Source organism: Mustela erminea, chromosome 14 (assembly GCF_009829155.1).
Source record: "Mustela erminea isolate mMusErm1 chromosome 14, mMusErm1.Pri, whole genome shotgun sequence".
Taxonomy (NCBI): domain Eukaryota; kingdom Metazoa; phylum Chordata; class Mammalia; order Carnivora; family Mustelidae; genus Mustela; species Mustela erminea.
This window is the reverse complement of record NC_045627.1, coordinates 26,691,224-26,708,492: the sequence shown is the minus strand read 5'-3', so window position 1 is coordinate 26,708,492 and position 17,269 is coordinate 26,691,224. Positions and strand designations below refer to the sequence as shown.

General features: G+C 39.8%; 1 protein-coding gene across 6 annotated transcripts in view; it reads left to right on the top strand.

The window, feature by feature from the left end:
• The window catches only part of FAM13C (family with sequence similarity 13 member C), a 143,869-nt gene that overhangs the window by 61,582 nt on the left and 65,018 nt on the right, over positions 1-17,269 (top strand). For all 6 annotated transcript variants that reach the window (XM_032312412.1, XM_032312411.1, XM_032312410.1 and 3 more), the window contains one exon: positions 10,287-10,350. In XM_032312412.1, the coding sequence (XP_032168303.1) occupies positions 10,287-10,350 (64 nt within the window). The remainder of the gene's footprint in view (positions 1-10,286; positions 10,351-17,269) is intronic.

The window sequence follows — 17,269 nt, the reverse complement described above, 5'->3', positions numbered from 1 at the left end:
GACATTTTCAGTGGTGCCTGTGGCTTTTATGGTTTGGGTTAGTTGGAATCAGAAAGCGAATATTAAAGGTGATTTTTATGGGGTCAGATGACACTTAAAATCAGAACTTGTATCTTAGACGCCTCTTGTTTGATTGTCTTATTCTGTGGATAAAAGTAAAAGAAAGTCTCTTTTTATACCCTTCCAGCTATGCAAGTCTTTTAGCGTTCCCCTAGCATAGAGTTCTAATCAAGAGAACCCCTATGACTTTGCAGATACCAGGGGCAAAAGAAATAGCAGGGCCCATTTAAATGGAAATAGGTTCTAGGAACAGAAACTTGAGAGGTCAAAACAGGAATAAACCCGTATGTCAGGAGGTTTTCAAACAATGCCTTGAATTAACACCAGTACAAGAAAACATCTTAGGCCACACTGAGCTTACTGAATAAATCCAGATACACATAACAGAGCGCTTGGGGTGTGCATGTGGAGTGCCAGTTCCCTAGGGAAAGGAAGATTGTTGTCAGAAGTAGGTTAGAGATAGAAAGTGCTGGGAAGATAAAATCACGACACTGCTGGAGTAACACGGGGGCCTGGGGAGAACTTGGAACTGATGGAAGGAGAGAGCTGAGAACCAGCTTTAAGGTAACTGCCAAAAAGTGTCTGGTGTGCCTCGTCAAACTTGAATGAGATGAACACAGGCGAGAACCAGCCTCCTCTGACCTATCTTTCTGATCATTAACTCACCCTTGCCCCTCAGACCAACTCTAATCCAGGTTCTGTTCATCTTGTGCCAAGACCACACTGGTAAGGACAGGGTAATGTTGTAGGTATGTATGGCATTTGTTGTTTGCTTTGAGAAGGAAGGATAATGAGAATCCTAACGAGCATAAGGAATAGCAGGTGTCGAGTGCTCGCTTATTCAAGACACAGACAAGGGCCATAAGGCTAGAGAGGCTGAACTACAGAGAGAATGTATTACATGGAATCAAAAAGGTTGGAGTGCCGGATAGCACAGGGCCTTGTAGCTGGGGTGTGGATCTTAGATTTTGTTGAAGTTGAGGGAAGCCACTGGAGATTATCAACAGGAGAAGGACATGCTCAGATTTACATCTTCAAAGACCACTCTAGGTGGTGTGTGTTGTGGGGACGCAGGGAGACAGTGGAGGCCAGGCATCATACATGTGGGAGATGATTGTGACAGTGACAGCAGAAGAGGGAAGAGGAGAGGTGGAGATTATAGACGCGTATCTTCTTTTTGGAAGAGGAAAAAAGCCTTTACTAGGGCACAGGTAGGATTTAGGCTTATTTAATATTAATACTTACTTAAGTCCTCTGTGCCTTAAATTCTTTTGTTCTTAGAACTATCCTGATTCATAATTTAAAAGCTAGAATGTTAGAAGGCCAAGTATCAGATGTAATATCACAGTGCCCAATGCAATGAGAACTTAATATTCATCAAGTATTTACCTGCCATTCAAATTAGCCACCCCCCACAATTATTTGTGATCTCCTGTCCTCTCTACTTTATCTGTCCCTAAACTAAATCTTCATTTGTATGATTTTTTTTTTTTTCTGTCCCTGACTCAGAAAGATAGGTATTGTGTTTACTCTGGACTTGCTTACATTAGATTTCTCCATAAAGCAGAACCTCATAGAAAGCCTTGGGTGCAGGGAGGGGATCCCAGAAAGCAGGAAGTGGGGGGAAGAGGAAGAGCTGAAAGCTGGGGTGTAGCTGAGGTTACCACCTTTGGCAGTTGGAGATCGGTCCCCTGAGGACTCTGTGAGGAACCTTGTAAAGAGTCCGCAGATGTATCCCTTTGAAAGTTGGGGGGCTACAGTATTTATTCACACACTCCCCTCTTTGCTGGCTGAGGGTTGTTCCCAGAGGAGGTAATTCTCCCACACTTCCAGGCTGAGGGAGTGAACTCTGCCTCACAAAACTCTTGAGGCAGAAAAGTGAAGAGGCTTAGCAGGTACTAAAAGGGGAGTGATTTGAGTGAGCAGAACTGTCCATGGCGCTGAAGCATCTGCTGTGACCACTGTGCCTCCTGAGCTGACCACTCTCTGGCACAGGAAGCACAGGTGTCTCATAATTACTTGCTAAATGAATAGAAAAAAATGAGATATGCGAGGAAGTGCTTCGTGTCCAGCTCAGCAAACCTATCATTATTAATAATAACGTATTAGTACTTCCACTCCTAATGGATTCTGTGTCTTCAATATCCCTTCTCAAACTCTTCTTTCTGACTCATGGGGTGTTTCTGAACTACACCCATGGCAGCCCAGCCTCCTTTCTTCTCCCAGTCCTGGCGCTGGCCTCATGGGTCTTACTGCCCACCAGTTTTCTGGGTATTGGCATTGTTCTGGCAGTTTCTGGGCTCTGCTCCAACCCACCAAGGTGAGGAGCGGTATCTATTCCAGTTCAGCTGGGCTGCCCTGTGTTCAGTGTTTCTCAGTGTCTCCAGGGACATGACTCTTCTAGCTTTTGGAATGTGTGCCCTGGGAGGCCAGGCCAGAAACACCCAGGGAACTGCTGAACTTACAGAAGTCCCTCTCATCTGTGCTCTTTAGCCACTGGTAGCCTCCCAGGTTGCTGCACCTGGACTTTTAGGATAATATTTCCCAATTAGGAGTCCCCTGAATCACTTGTTAAACACATGTGGCCATGTACTCCTTTGGAAATTCAGGTTCAGTAACGATGGAGCCCAGGAATGTTTTTAAGGACACTGATTGGTTGTAATTTTCAGAGGAGCATAAAGGGAGGTAGAGCTTGGGTTCTAGTAACTACTAGCAGGGCATATTGTTAGAGATTAGCATTCCGCCTCTAGCCATAATCTTCATTTACCTGGACAAGTACATCCATGGATTGGAAAGTCAGTTCATGAACATCTATTGACTTCTGGTTCTGTTTTCAGTCAGCAATCTCTTTGTGTCAGGGGTCATTTCAAATTCAGTGCCTTGGTTTCTTTACCTTTGAAGGTGGCTGCCTAGTATTCAATCTCAGTCCTTTAGCACAGAAATTTGGTTAAAAGAAAAAGACCAATAAGAGAATGTCTTTAATATAGCTTAGACTCTCTAGAGAACAGAATTTTTTATTTACTGGTATTGAGGGTTGCTATTGTTGCTAATAATATTACTGGAATTTATTGGCATCGTGTCTGTGTCTGCATATAGGGCTATTGTTTGTACATAAAGAATGTTTTGCTCAGATGGTTGTCCTCTTGGGATATACCTTTTGTTTTCAAAAGTGTTTTAGGAAACAACAGTCATACAGTCAGCCAGCAGTCATCCGGGTATACATTAGTGTATCCCATGCTGCTTTCTGAACAGAGGCTCAGTTTAATGCAGCGGAATATCTTGAACTCTTTTTTTTTTAATTTATTTTTTATTTATTTTTGGCATAACAGTATTCATTATTTTTTCACCACACCCAGTGCTCCATGCAATCCGTGCCCTCTATAATACCCACCACCTGGTACCCCCACCTCCCACCCACCCGCCAATTCAAACCCCTCAGATTGTTTTACTCTTAAGAGTGATTCAAGGTTCAGCGTGGTTTGGCCTTAAGGTTCTGATTCTGTATGAAGCACTCTGAAGAGTGTACTGGCTTCTCTCCTTTTACTCTTTTTGCCCAGGTTTTCATAAATGTGGGTTAAAACACCACTTGCTAATCTCCAGCAGGTCTCTTCAGGGAAGAAATGGATCTGCTTGTAGGCATGAGAACCCCACCCTGCTGTCCTGCTGGCATGTTGTAGATGGAGGAGAGAGCATGAGTTTTATCATAATCATCATATACACTTAGGAATATACCAGAGTTGGCAGCTGTCCGTAACCCTGGGATGAATGCTTTATTCATTTTTTAAAAAGATTTATTTATTTATTTTAGAGAGAGGAAGAGAGAGCATGAGCAGGAAGAGCAGAGGGAGAGGAAGAAAGAGTCTCAAACAGACCCCTGAGCATGGAGCCCAACTCAGGGCTCAATCTCATGACCCTGAGATCATGACATGAGCCAAAATCAAGTTAGTCGCTTGACTGACTGCACCACCCACGTGCCCCTTCACCCAGGGTGAAAACTCTATTAACAAACATATGAGTGCCTACTCCATGCCAAATGTCACCATTAGCCATAGATAAAAATAATAAGCAAGACTCACAAGGTCCCTGCTCCATAAAGTGTTATAAGAGAGAGGAAGAGACAATCAGGTAATTATACATATACATGGTTAAGGACTATGTTACAAAGCAAATAAGGAATTATAATACAACAAGAACATGGGACACCTGGTTGGCTTAGTCCATTAAGTGTCTGCCTTTGGCTCAGGTCATGATCCCAGGGTCCTGGGATTGAGTCCTGCATCGGTCTTCTTGCTCAGCGGGGAGCCTGCTTCTCCCTCTGCCTGCCTCTTCTCCTGCTTGTGGTCTCTTTTCCTCTCTCTTTCTCTCTCTCTCTCTCTCTCTCTCTGGCAAATAAATTTTAAAAATCTTAAAAAAAAAAGAACATATAAAGGGGAGACTTGATTGTGAGGTACCTGGTATCTATAGGATGATTGTATTAATTAGGAGAGAAAGTGGATAGGGAATAGCATTATGGGCACAGGAACAGCATATATAAAGGCCTGAGGTGGGAATGACCATGGTGCATACAAGAAACTATAAGAATGTCAGTGTAGTAGGAGCAGAGAGGGGAATGGTATGAATTGAGGTTGAAGAGGTGCACAGATGCTAAATCCTGTAGGGTGTCCCAGGATACTTTAAATATATTGGTTTTTAAGTGCCATGTGCAGAAGGATAGTGACAAGTGATTGTGTGGAAATGGTTTGAGAGTGTAGAGTAGAAGTAGGGGGATCATGGAGGCAGTCCAAAAGACAGATTATAGTAATTGGACTTGAGGTGGTAGTGGTGGAGGTAGAGGTAAGGGGACAAATGCAAAAGTTACTTGGGATGAAAAATTGAAGGACTTCATAATACAATGGGTATTGAGCTTTAGGGAGAGGAAAGTGTCAGAATAACTCTGACACTGGATAGAGGGGGAAATTTTTCACTGAGATAGGGAACACATTCATCTGCAAATTTAATTATTGATGATTGAAATATTGATATAAATTTAAAAATCCTATGCTAAAATATTGCTTCTTCACAAATTATTACATCTGTGATCTGACACTATCCTTAGCCATGAAAAATATCTTAATGCTTTGTTCATCTTGCTATTTTGAATTCCAGTATATGTTCTGAGGGAAGACCACTGAAGGATGGTCCTACCTATTGGCTTGACATATGCTTTAGGGTTCCAGCAATGTGGGAACACCAAAAAATTTGGAAAAGATCCTCTTTAATGGGTTGTCCACAACTTTGCAGTCACCACATCCAGGAGAAGATCTTTTAATATCAGTGCACAATTAAGTTTTCTATTTTTCTGCCAGAAGCGCTTTTAATTTGAATTATATCATGGTGGCAATAGTAGGGGTGGCAGGGGTTGTGGTAGTGATGTGGCAGTCAGTCCTGGGGGTTGTGGTGGTGACAATACTGATGATGGTTATAGTGGTGATGATGACAGTGGTGGTGGTGATGACAGTGGTAGTGTGGTGACAGTGATGGTGGTGACAATGGTGGTGTGGTGAGGACAGTAAGAGTGGCAGTGATAGCAATGGGAGTGGCAGATACAGTAGTGATCACAGTGACAGTGGAGGTGATGATGGCAGTGGTGTTAACAATTGCAGTGGCAGTGGGGGTGACTATGGTGGTGGTGGTGATGACGGTGGCAGTAGCAGTGATGGTAGTGGTGGTGGCACTACCTACAATAGTGGTCATGATGATGATGGCAGTGGCGACAACAATGGTGATGACGATGACAGTGGTGGTGGTGACAATGTTGGTGAGGACAATGACATTGGTGGTAGTCATGGTGACAATGACCATAATGGTGGTGGTGGTGATGACAATTCTGGTGATGGTGATGACACTGCTGGTGGTGGTGGTGATGACAGTGATGGTAATGGTGGTGATGACAGTGCTTGTGGTGGTGACAACGTGCTGGTGGTGATGACAGTGCAGGTGATGGTGATGATGGTGCTCATGGTAGTGATGACAATGCTGGTGGTGGTGGTGATGACAGCGATGATGGTGGTGGTGACAGTATTGGTGGTGGTGGTGACAGTGCTGGTGACGGTGGTGATCTTCAGAGGCATGATACTCTCCTCAGTGCTGAGACCCATAATCACGCTCTGTGGAACACAGTCTGCATTTCTTGTTGCCTGGACCAGAGGACAAGGCTGTGATGGAGCTGGCAGAGTGCTCTGACAGGCCTACCCATAGCAGAGATATGCATGGTTCCTTTTCTATTGTTACTTTGGATGAAGGGAAGCAAGAGAATTGGGGGGAACATTTCAGTGTGACCCAGAATTTATGTTTAGGCCAGTTTTCAGACAGGACTGTAAATGGTTCAAGCAGTATCTTTAAAGATCTTTAAAAAAAGGGAATTTGAGATACCTAGATACTGTTCCATTTCTCTTTTCATTGCTAAATTCCTCTATGGAGAAGCTTTCATTTTTCTTTCCTCTTCTGCCATGACCTTTATCTTGTTCAGTCCACCAGCCTTTTGTTTCTCTGCTTGCATTCTCACGATCTCCAAATGACTGGGATTTTCTAGCAGTGTGAACTTGGGCAATGCACCTTCATGTTCTGTTCTCCTTGCCTCCCTTTCTTGTTTTCTGCTATACTTAGCACCTGGTACATCATAGATCACTGGTTTATTTCTTTAGGTTCTCTTTCCTCATATGAAAATTGTAAGTTCCTTTAGGGCAGAGACTTTGTTTTATTCCAAAAACCTCCAATAGGACCTAGCGCATAGTTGATGGTTCATAAATATTAATTTAACAAAAGAATAAAGTTATATAACTGCCTTATTTTCTGTTAAGTCAAATGGGATGCTAATGCTAATCTCATATAGTTACTATGAGGATTAAATGAAATAATGTAAGTAAAGTACCTGGCATTCCCAGGCTGGTGTAGTAAGGGCTGGTGAACTGTTAGATGGTCCATGACACTCTTCTTTCTCATAACCTGTTTTTCTTTGTTATTTAGAATGATATTCCAGTTAGCTTCTTATCTCCTTAGTGATGGATCTGTACCTTCTTTCTTCTGTCCACTAAACTGGCCAGTTTTAGAGAATTGCCCAGTGGCCCTGAGTAAGGAAATCCCAGGTTTTGTCTTTTTCAGCTTGTTTATTCAAAAGGTTTTGATTATTGTTAATAAAATAGACTATGCATTATCATCATTTATAATTCTGTTATGTTAGTTTTCATATGTGATTCTAGATCCACGTGTTATTTTTTAATACAGCTAGCAGTAGTATCGTGAATTATCCTATGAGGTAGCTTCTATTATTTTCACTTTACAGATGAGGAAACCAAGCCTTACAGAGGTTGCTATCTTACCTGTGGGTACACACAGCTAGTAAGTGGATCAAAAAGACATTCTTAGATCTGTTCCTTTTGTTTCTTCCTTTACCCATCCAAAACCGTGCACTGAGTGTATACCATAGGCCAGGTACCATGCTAGGCTCTGGCTGAACAACAGGGAAAAAACATCAGTGCAGAACCTGTGACCACTGCACATCATAGTTACCATTACCACAGCCTCTCTGCTGAACTCACTGTGGAGTGCGAATTCTAGGGTGAGCCCTGCTCAGGTATTTTTACTTCCCTAACTCAGCCTTACTTCAAGCTGCAAATATGTAAATCTAAACTCATGAATTGCCTTTCTTTCTGCCAACTGCCTGCTCTCCCCACCAAAATTACATATTTTTCTATCTCCATTAGAAAAAACACTTGTCATCTTTCTAGTCACACAGTCTCAAAACTTTGGAATAATTTTCATTATCCCATTTCTTTTATTCCATACTTTCAATACACACCTAAGACCTCTTGATTTTTTTTCCTTAAGATTTTATTTTATTTTGAGAGGAAGAGAGTGTGAGGGAGGAAGAACAGAGGGAGAAGGAGAAGCAGACTCCCCTCTGAGCAGGGAGCCCGACATGGGACTCAATCCTAGCATCCGGAGATCATGACCTGAGCTGAAGGTAGACACTTAACCAGCTGAGCCACCCAGGCGCCCCTACCTTTTGATTATTTTTATCCTTGAAAATATGTCTCTTGTTTCTCCTCCTCAGTTCCTTCCTACCATTCTAATATCAGCTTTTATGCCCTGATCCTTGACTTACTGAAATTAGCCTCAAGAATGGGTGTTAATTTTATCCTCTGCTTCAGACTTCACTGAATTGTAAGTCTCCTAAAGGCCTAGAGTCTGCTTATTGATTATTATCTCCCCAACACTATATCAGGCAGATAGGGGACATTCAGATGGCTATTAAATTAAAGCAACTTTGGTGCTTAGACCACAGTTCTTAAACTTGATCTGGAGGTTTATTTGGCAATTATAAGTACTTTCCCTGGAAGATCATGTAAGTATATTATAAGTAGGCTGTTCTCTGCATCTCAATTATATATATTTTTAACAAAGTCTATTTCTGCTTTTTTCCAATAATGTTTACTACTTGTGTATTTGCTAGAACCAAAGCCCTAGAGACATATATGGTTAAACTATAAACTGATAACTGTTTTTTCTATTGAATACCACTCTTCCATTTTTCTCGTGCTACCATAACTCTATAGAAATGCAATTTGAGAACCAGTGTATATTACAAAGAAATTATGAACCATTCAAAATTTTAGATGTTACTGGATTGGACACAATAACTCTTGAGCCTAAGGTTTCCCCCATTTGTGGTATAGAACAATTTAGTATTTTCCGAAGCCCTGATATTACTGTGTTTGCAGCTCAGGGAATTGATGGGGATAGAATGGGTGTGCCAGTGGTCTTCTTCCTTACTTTATTTTCCCACTTCAGTGATCTCTTCCTGGGCTCACTGTTGAACCCTTAACCTTCCTGCATACTCAGGAGAGACATGCTGGCTTGTACAGATGTAGTTAAAATCAGTGCATTCTAGACAATTTTGTTTACCGTCTCCTTACTTTTCTCATTGGAAGTAAATTGTTTGCATAGTTAGCAATGCCCTCAGACTGAAAAAATTTTGCATTCTTAAACATATTTTGAAGAAGTTATGCTTATGGCATTTCTAAATGTGTATCATGACTTAAAGAAATCATTAATCTTGTTGACCCTTCAGGGAACATATATAGTTTCTTCAGGACTCAAACTGAAGCTGCATAAAAACTGTGAATAATTATGTTCCAAATAGATCTTTTTATAAATGACATAACAGTGACTAAATCTTGTATTAAGAAAGCAGGCATTTTATAAGAATAATAACTATAATTTAATACACTTATTATATAATAGCATGCAAACTGCTTCAGAAAAAGTTGAATGTTATATAATAGATACTATTAGATCATAACATTTGACAAATTATGATTTTGAATTCAGCATCTGCCTGTAGTGAACTTTTGTTTTTTTGTGTGTTTAAATTTTAAAAAGTTGATTCAGAGTAGATGTGCTTTAAGTCATTTTCTTTTATTAGAAATTATGTAGTGGCAAAACCCACACTCATCATGTTACACAGAAATTACTATGCTTATTAGTTAAAAGATAAGATGAAATTTCCAAATGCTATCTCCAGTGAGCAAATAATATCTTTCTGTACCGACTGTATCAGATATATCAAATCACATACACAAAACTTTTTTGAATTAATGAAAAAATATTAAATCTGTATTAGGTACTGAGGATTCAGCAGTGTAAAAATGAACATAATCGCTAATTTTTTGGAGCTTACATTTTAATGAGGAAATGCAAATAAACTGGTTATGTCAGACAGTGATTAGTGCTAAGAAGAAAACCTAAGGACAGTGGGGTAGAGAGTGTAGGGAGGCTACTTCTAGTCAAGGACATCAGGAGGTGACATCCAGCTGCACTGAGGCTTATTTGTTGGTAAAGTCAGTTTTATGAAGATCTGGAGGAGAACAGTCTGGGATAGTGATTAGGATGGTTTGAACAGGGAACAAACAATATGTGTTCAAGAAACCAAGAGAAAGCCAGAAAGGCTAGAGTGTAGGGGACTGGGTGTGAGTGTTAGGAAGTAGGGCTGGACACTCAGGCACAGAATTCAAGCACTGTGATGTGTTACAGACTATTATAAGGAGTCTGGGTTTTATTCTGTGGTCAGTGGGACACCAGTGAAGATTTTGAACAAGGGTACAGCCAGATTTGTAACTGCCAGCTTCAAATGTGCACTGTTGAAAGATTTCTTTTAAATGGAAACAACTTTTCTTTATATTTTACAGAATCGACCAGAGGGCCGCTATTTGGTCAAAGGATGCTTTTGAGACTCATCAAGACTTAAATAAAGTACGTGCCATCATTATTGGTTGTATGAAATGAATTAGCCAGTCGTGAAATTTATTATTCTTTTTTCCTAGTATTGGGAATTCTTTCTGATTAAAACTTTAAGTGTTTTTGCTCTTAAGTGAGTTTGTTTTCCCTGTAGCTCTTTGGGTAATGTTTTTCCTCACTTTGGAGCAAATAGATTTAAAATTATCTGAGAGACTGCTCACTACATTTTGGACCTAAACCAAGTGCAGCACTCATTTCATTATTCTGTTTTCCACTTTGCTTTAGGATTGTATAACCATGGTGTGGCAGTTACATTTGTAACTCTTTCTCTTAATTTTATTCCTCTCTCTCTCTCTCTCTCCTTCTCATGGCTTTTGTACTCTCAAATGTAAACCTGCTTACAGTTTATCCGTGGAGTGTGATGTAGTTTGGTGTTTGCAATAAGGTCTTCTTAGTACATTTTGAAAAGTTGAAGTCCTATTTTCCAATCCAAATGATTTCTCATCAAACCGGACATCATTATGTTAATGTTTGGTCTAAATTTTCTTTGAAATAGATCATTTAATTCTCCTGTTGGAAATCAATATAACATAATTAGGATCCCTGTTATTATGAATGCTTTGGCTTAAGACCTTGGCTTGAAATACTGTCTAGTTTCCCTTGCCCTCATTTTATAATAAAGGAGCAGTGGGTGGTATATCTGATTAGGATCATAGCAAAAGGAATGAAAAGACTTGATGCTCAGATGCCGGGAAGAAAGATGATGGACTTGAGGCAAATTGCTTATTTGTCATGTGAAGATTGATCTCTTCTCTCCCTCCAAGAAAAAGCAATTAATTAAATTTAGGGGATTTTCTTTTTCATTTTTTACTTTAGAACTTGGCAGAAATGAATAGCCAAAGTTAAACCAGCTGCCTGATTAAATCAAGTTAAAAGAAATAACTAACGTTGTGGAAAATGACCTAAAGTTAAAAAAACAGGACACTGCTTGTTATTTATTTGTGCATAGGGATAGCCTTCAAATTCCCCAATCTCATTCATGGTAATAAGAGTGACAAAGAGTTTAAGAAAAAAGAGGCAAGAGGCTGAATCAATGAACACATTGTTTATAAGCAAAATGCTAGCTATAAAGAAGCGCTGATTTGTTTTGACATAAGTGACTAGAAAAATGAGGTGATTGTAAGAGTCAGCCTGTGATAGGTTTCAAGTATTTGGGAGAAACTCAGATTTGTGAACTAGAAGCCCATAAGAATGCTGAGATGACTTGAGCATTCTGAAATCACAGATGTGAAAAGATCTATTTGAAAATCTGCTTCCCTGTATTTCTTTGCTATATTGTGTTGGGAAATTTCATGGAATGTGCCAGTTTATTGCTCTGGGATTACATGGGTGCAGGAACATTGAATGGAGACATGTATTCAAAATAAAATAGGCAATGCCCTATTTTAAATGTGTGCTCTTCCATGATAAGGGAGTGCTGCTGATCCAAACTATTGATAAGAGTGGTGTGTGCTCAGTGTTTTGTTCCACTCAAAGGGTAAACTGTGTGGGATGTTTGTTCCAGTCCACATCTTTGGTGCACTTTCTGTTGTGACTAAAATTTGGGGACCAGGGGAAACCTAGGAAAGCTTGAATGGGAGAAGTATGACTCATGCAGGGAGGGTCGGTACATTGATGAAGACATCCTATAGAGTAGATATATATTTAACTGGGTTTTTCTCAGCATTTCCCCAATCTAGGGAAAACCAGACTCTTATGAAAGAATCCCATCATAACATTTATTTAGGCAAGAATCCTATGGAACACAGTGGGAAACACTGCTTTAATATTTTTAATTGAAAAAGAAAAATATGTATAATGGTGCATATATCCTAAATGTATAGCTGGATGAACTAGATTAAGAAACGACATTATCGGGGCGCCTAGGTGGCTCAGTGAGTTAAGCCTCTGCCTTCAGCTCAGGTCATGATCTCAGGGTCTGGGATCAAGCCCCGCATCAGGCTCTCTGCGAGCGGGGAGTCTGCTTCACCCCCACCCCCCGCCTGCCTCTCTGCCTACTTATGATCTCTCTCTCTCTGTCAAATAAATAAATAAAATCTTAAAAAAAAAAAAAAAAAGAAAAGAAACGACATTATCAGCATCCCAGACACCCCTGTATAATTCCTTCTAGTCACTATTCTCCAATAAGGATAACTACTCTTCAGACTAAAATAGATTTGTTTTGTCTATTATTGATATTTTCATAAATGCATTGTATGTACTTTTCTGTATCTGATTTCATTTACTCAGTATTGTGCTTCTGAAATTCATACATATTTAGCATGTAGTTTTAGTTTTCTTCTCCTTGCTGTAACCCATTGTATGTTTTTTCCCCTAGTTTTTCACTATTATGATAAGTTGTTACTGATAACATTTTTTTTTTAAATTAACTGATATTTGGTCTCTGTACAGCTGACTTTTTACAGGAGTATTCCTTCTATCTCTAAACAGAAATGCAAGACTTTTCGGTTATGTTAGCTGTCTTCATTCCTCTTTGTTCCTTTCTTGTTTTTATTTACCATTGCCTCCCTCCCCACCATTCACACATAGCCATATAGTTCTCTGAAATGAACCCATCAGTTCCATATCTGCTTTCTTTCTTCACATCAATTGCAAGTCTAAAGTCAAAAGAGTTTCTTAAATATTTTCCAGACATTTCCATAGACCCTAATGCTGTATATACACAATAAAAATTTTAAGATGTTACATATGTACTTTATATTTTCCTAAAATTTCATATCTGTTAATTTACATCTACTTTTTGAACTTTTGAATTATACTTGCTCTGTCACAGATAGATGGGCCTTAGCTACAGCTTGGTTCCAGAGCTGACAAAGCTACAGCTTGGACTCTACAGGAGACTCCAGGTCTCCTGTACTCAGAAAGACAATACATGGTATGATTTGTCTACATATAAACACCTGACTCTGGATATATTCCCCTACTTTCCCAGTGAACTGGCTATAAAGTTCAATATTCTTTTCTTTCTTATTTTTTTTTTTTTTTCTTTAAGTAGGCTCTACACCCAGCATGGAGCCCTCCCAGTCAACTGGAAAACACATTCACTTATTATTACCACTTGGCATGAGTATAGATTTGATTCTGGCTAGTCTCACTTTTCTTAAGCCAGTCTCAAGCTACTAGTTTTTGATCTTGGGTCTCTTGACAGGACTTGAAACCCCATCCCATGGGTTTTAGTGCTTCTGAGACTATGTTATAGGAGTTTGTTTATGAAAAACTGAGTAAGTTTCCCTGTTGCCATTGAGCTGAACTGTCAGATTTTTCCTCTGTACGACATCAGAAGGTTTTATTTGTTGGGGTCTTCTGGATCATGATTGAAAAATATTCTAGACTTGAGATCTATCAATATCTCTTATCCATTTTTTTTCTTAAAGATTTATTATTTATTTGAGAGAGAGAGTGGGGGAGGGAAGAGCAGAGAGAGAAAGAGAATCCTCAAGCAGACTCCTGCTGAGCAACAGAGCCTGACACAGGGCTCAATCCCAGGACCTGAGATCATGACCAGAACTGAAATCAAGAACCGGCCAGTTAACCAACTGAGCCACCCAGGTGCCCCAAACAATGTCTCATCCATCTTTATCCTTGGTTTTAGTTATACCTCCATATCCGTATAATTGTTAAACACTCAATAGATCAAAAAGCTGAGGGTAAATGAGAACAAACATTGTTTTCCTTCATCATATCCCAGTAAATCCCCTTCTTGGTTCCATTTCCAATTAAGAAAAATAACAGATGTATGAAGAAAACTAATGGGTCTTCTCTTCCCTGAGAAAGCAGGGCATATTGGGTCTTCAAACCACTTTTTCTGTTAGAGACTGCATATCATAAAGCAGTATAAGAATTTCTTTTAGTTTTTCCATTGTAAAATTGAGGCAGGAAGTTTGAATTGGGTTAATTCTAGGAGCCCTTTCAGTTTTGTTTTGTTTTGTTTTAATTTATTGGACAGAGAGAGAGATCACAAATAGGCAGAGAGTCAGGCAGAGTGAGAGGGGGAAGCAGGCTCCCTGTCGAGCAGAGAGCCTGATGCGGGGCTCAATCCCAGGCCCCTGAGATCATGACCTGAGCCAAAGGCAAAGGCTTAGGCTTAACCCACTGAGCCACCTAGGCACCCCTAGGAGCCCTTTCAGTTTTAACACTCATTGATTCTACCTGTCCCTCCTTCCCCCTATTTTTTTTTTTTTTCATTTTCCCAATGCTTGTAGAATTTAGTGACAGGTTCCCATCAAGGATGAACAAGGCAAACCATCCCAGAGTTACTGAGGGGAGGGATTAGGCCTCAAGGCCAATCACCTGAAGGCCTGGTTTGGGGAATAAATACTAGATCTTCTCTGTTACTTCCTTCTCTTGAACTCTCCTTTTACCATAAATTGGCTTTCTTTAGTGACATGCTTGTATTCTTTTCTCTTTAGTTTTTGCATATCTGTTACTGCATTTGATTTGTGGTTACCATTAGGTTTGCATATAACATCTTCTGTATATAGCAGTCTATATTAAGTTGACAGTCACTTAAGTTTGAACCCATTCTTTACTTCTTTCCCTCCACGTTTTAGGTATATGGTGTCATATTTTACATGCTTTTAGTTTGTAAGTTCCTTGTCAGATTTTTACAGATATACTTATTTTTACTGCTTTTGTACTTCCTATGTTTTACTCTTACTTATGGTCTTTCCTTTTGACTCAGAGAGTCCCCTTTCATATATCTTGTAGGGCTGATTTAGTGGTCATGAAGCTGGTTTAGATTTTGTTTGTATCCTATGCTGCATGATAGCCTTGCCGGATAGAATATTCTTGACTGCAGATTTTTTCCATTCCGTACTTTGAATAGGTCATGCCACTCTCTCCTGGCATGTGAAGTTTCTGCTAAAGTCCACTAATAGCCTTATGGGGTTTCCCTTGTATATATCTTCTTTTCTCTTGTCACTTTTAAAATTCTCTATCTCTACTTTTTATGATGTGTCTTGGTTTGAACCTCCTTGGGTTAACTTTGTTGGGGGCTCTCTGTGCCTCCTGAATCTGGATATCTGTTTCTTTGCCCAGATTAGGGAAGTTTTCGGCTATTATTTCTTCAAATAAATTTTGTGCTCCCTTTTATCTCTCTTTTTCTTCTGAGATTCCTATAATGTGGATATTATTATGCCCGATAGAGTCACTTATTTCTCTAAGTCTATTTTCATTTTGCATAATTCTTTTTCTCTCACCTGGTTGGCTTGATTACTTTCCATTACTCTGCCCTCCAGGTCACTAATTCATTCTTCTGTTTCCTCTAGCCCTTATACATTCCATCTGGTGCACTTTTAAGTTCAATTATTGTGCTTTTCATCTCTATTTTTTTTTTAATATTTTCTTTTCTATCTCTTTGTTAAGGATCTCACTGAGGTCCTCCACTCTTCTTAAGACTGGTGAGTATCTTTATGATCATTACTTTAAATTCTCTATCAGGCATGTTATTTAGTCTCCATTTAGCTTAAGTCTCTTGCTATAGTTTTGTCCTGTTTTTTCATTTGGGACATATTCCTCTGTCTCCTCATTTTGTATGCTTCTTTGTGTTAGGAAAGTCAGCTATCTGCTGCTCTTGAAAGGAGTGGGTGGGGTATGCATTTTTAATGAGATGATATTTGCCTTTTCCAGCGGGGATGCAGCTACTGTTGACACTGGACCATCTGGGGCCATTCTGCAAAGTGTATAGGGGTAGGGTGGGTACAATGCCCATAAATTTTGCATGCTGGTCTTCTTCTTCCACAAGGGAAATGCCGCTGCTACCAAGACCAGGGCCAGCCAGGTCCAGATCCACAACTGCACATGGACAGGGCGCACAGTTTTTTTTAAACAAAGTATACATATCTTTGTAGGAGACCTGTAGACCAGCTGCTACAACAAGATGGAGGCTTTGCAAAGCATGCTGTCTGGAGACGTGATGTTGGCAAGTTTTGCACTGGTCTTCTGGGAAAAAGGACTCACAGCCCCAGAAATGAAGCAGGCCAGTCTGGAGGGGGCAGGGTATAGTGTAAGCAAGTTAGATCATGAATGCCAGGGCTGGGCTGGTTCCCAAAGGTGGCCGTGGTTTATGCTGGGGGTAGGAGAGGGAGGTCCTTCGTTCCTGGAGGAGTCTTTTAGTGAAATCTGTCACTCTAAAACACACTCTGTAATTTGTAAATAATTCTTCCTCCTATATGCCCCAGGACTTTTTCATACTGCTTCTTGTGAAGAATTTTCTACAGCTGCTTCTATGCTGTATCTCCATGAGATGTTTATAGTGTTATCTCTTTAAAGGAAGGACTCAGTTTACTCTTGCCCTCCTGGCTCTCCCAGAGCTAAGCCTACTGATTTTTAAATTTCCAGGTTTTTAGTCCTGCTGGTTGTAAGAATGCATGAAATTTGGCCCTGTGAAGTGGAGAGTAGGAAAAGGAAACAGTTTCTAAAAGTGGAGAAAATTCTAGTCACATTAGCTTTTCTAATAGAAGTCACATTATTTTAGCTTTTCTAATGACATTGGCTCTGCCATTTTACTAATTGGTCATTTGTTTACCAATAAAATCTAATGTGGCTGAAAGAGGCCAACACTCACAAGTCCTTTGATGTCATTTTGGACTCCTTTTATGAATGCTTAGAAAAAAAGGATAATAGAATCACTTAATGGTAAATACTCTGAGGTGCAGTTCTAGTCTGAAGATTCCATTAGGAGTCCTAGGAGTTGGAACATTTTAGGTGTTAATTGACCCTATATGGCATCCTAGAGATGTATTCTATACCTATGGCTGCTTTGAAGTTTAGTTTTGACCTTATAAAAAATAGATGGGACATTTACAGACTTGTTTGTGTTATCATCCTTCTCAGTGATTGGTGCAAAACTAGAGGAAGAAAAGATGCCCATAGT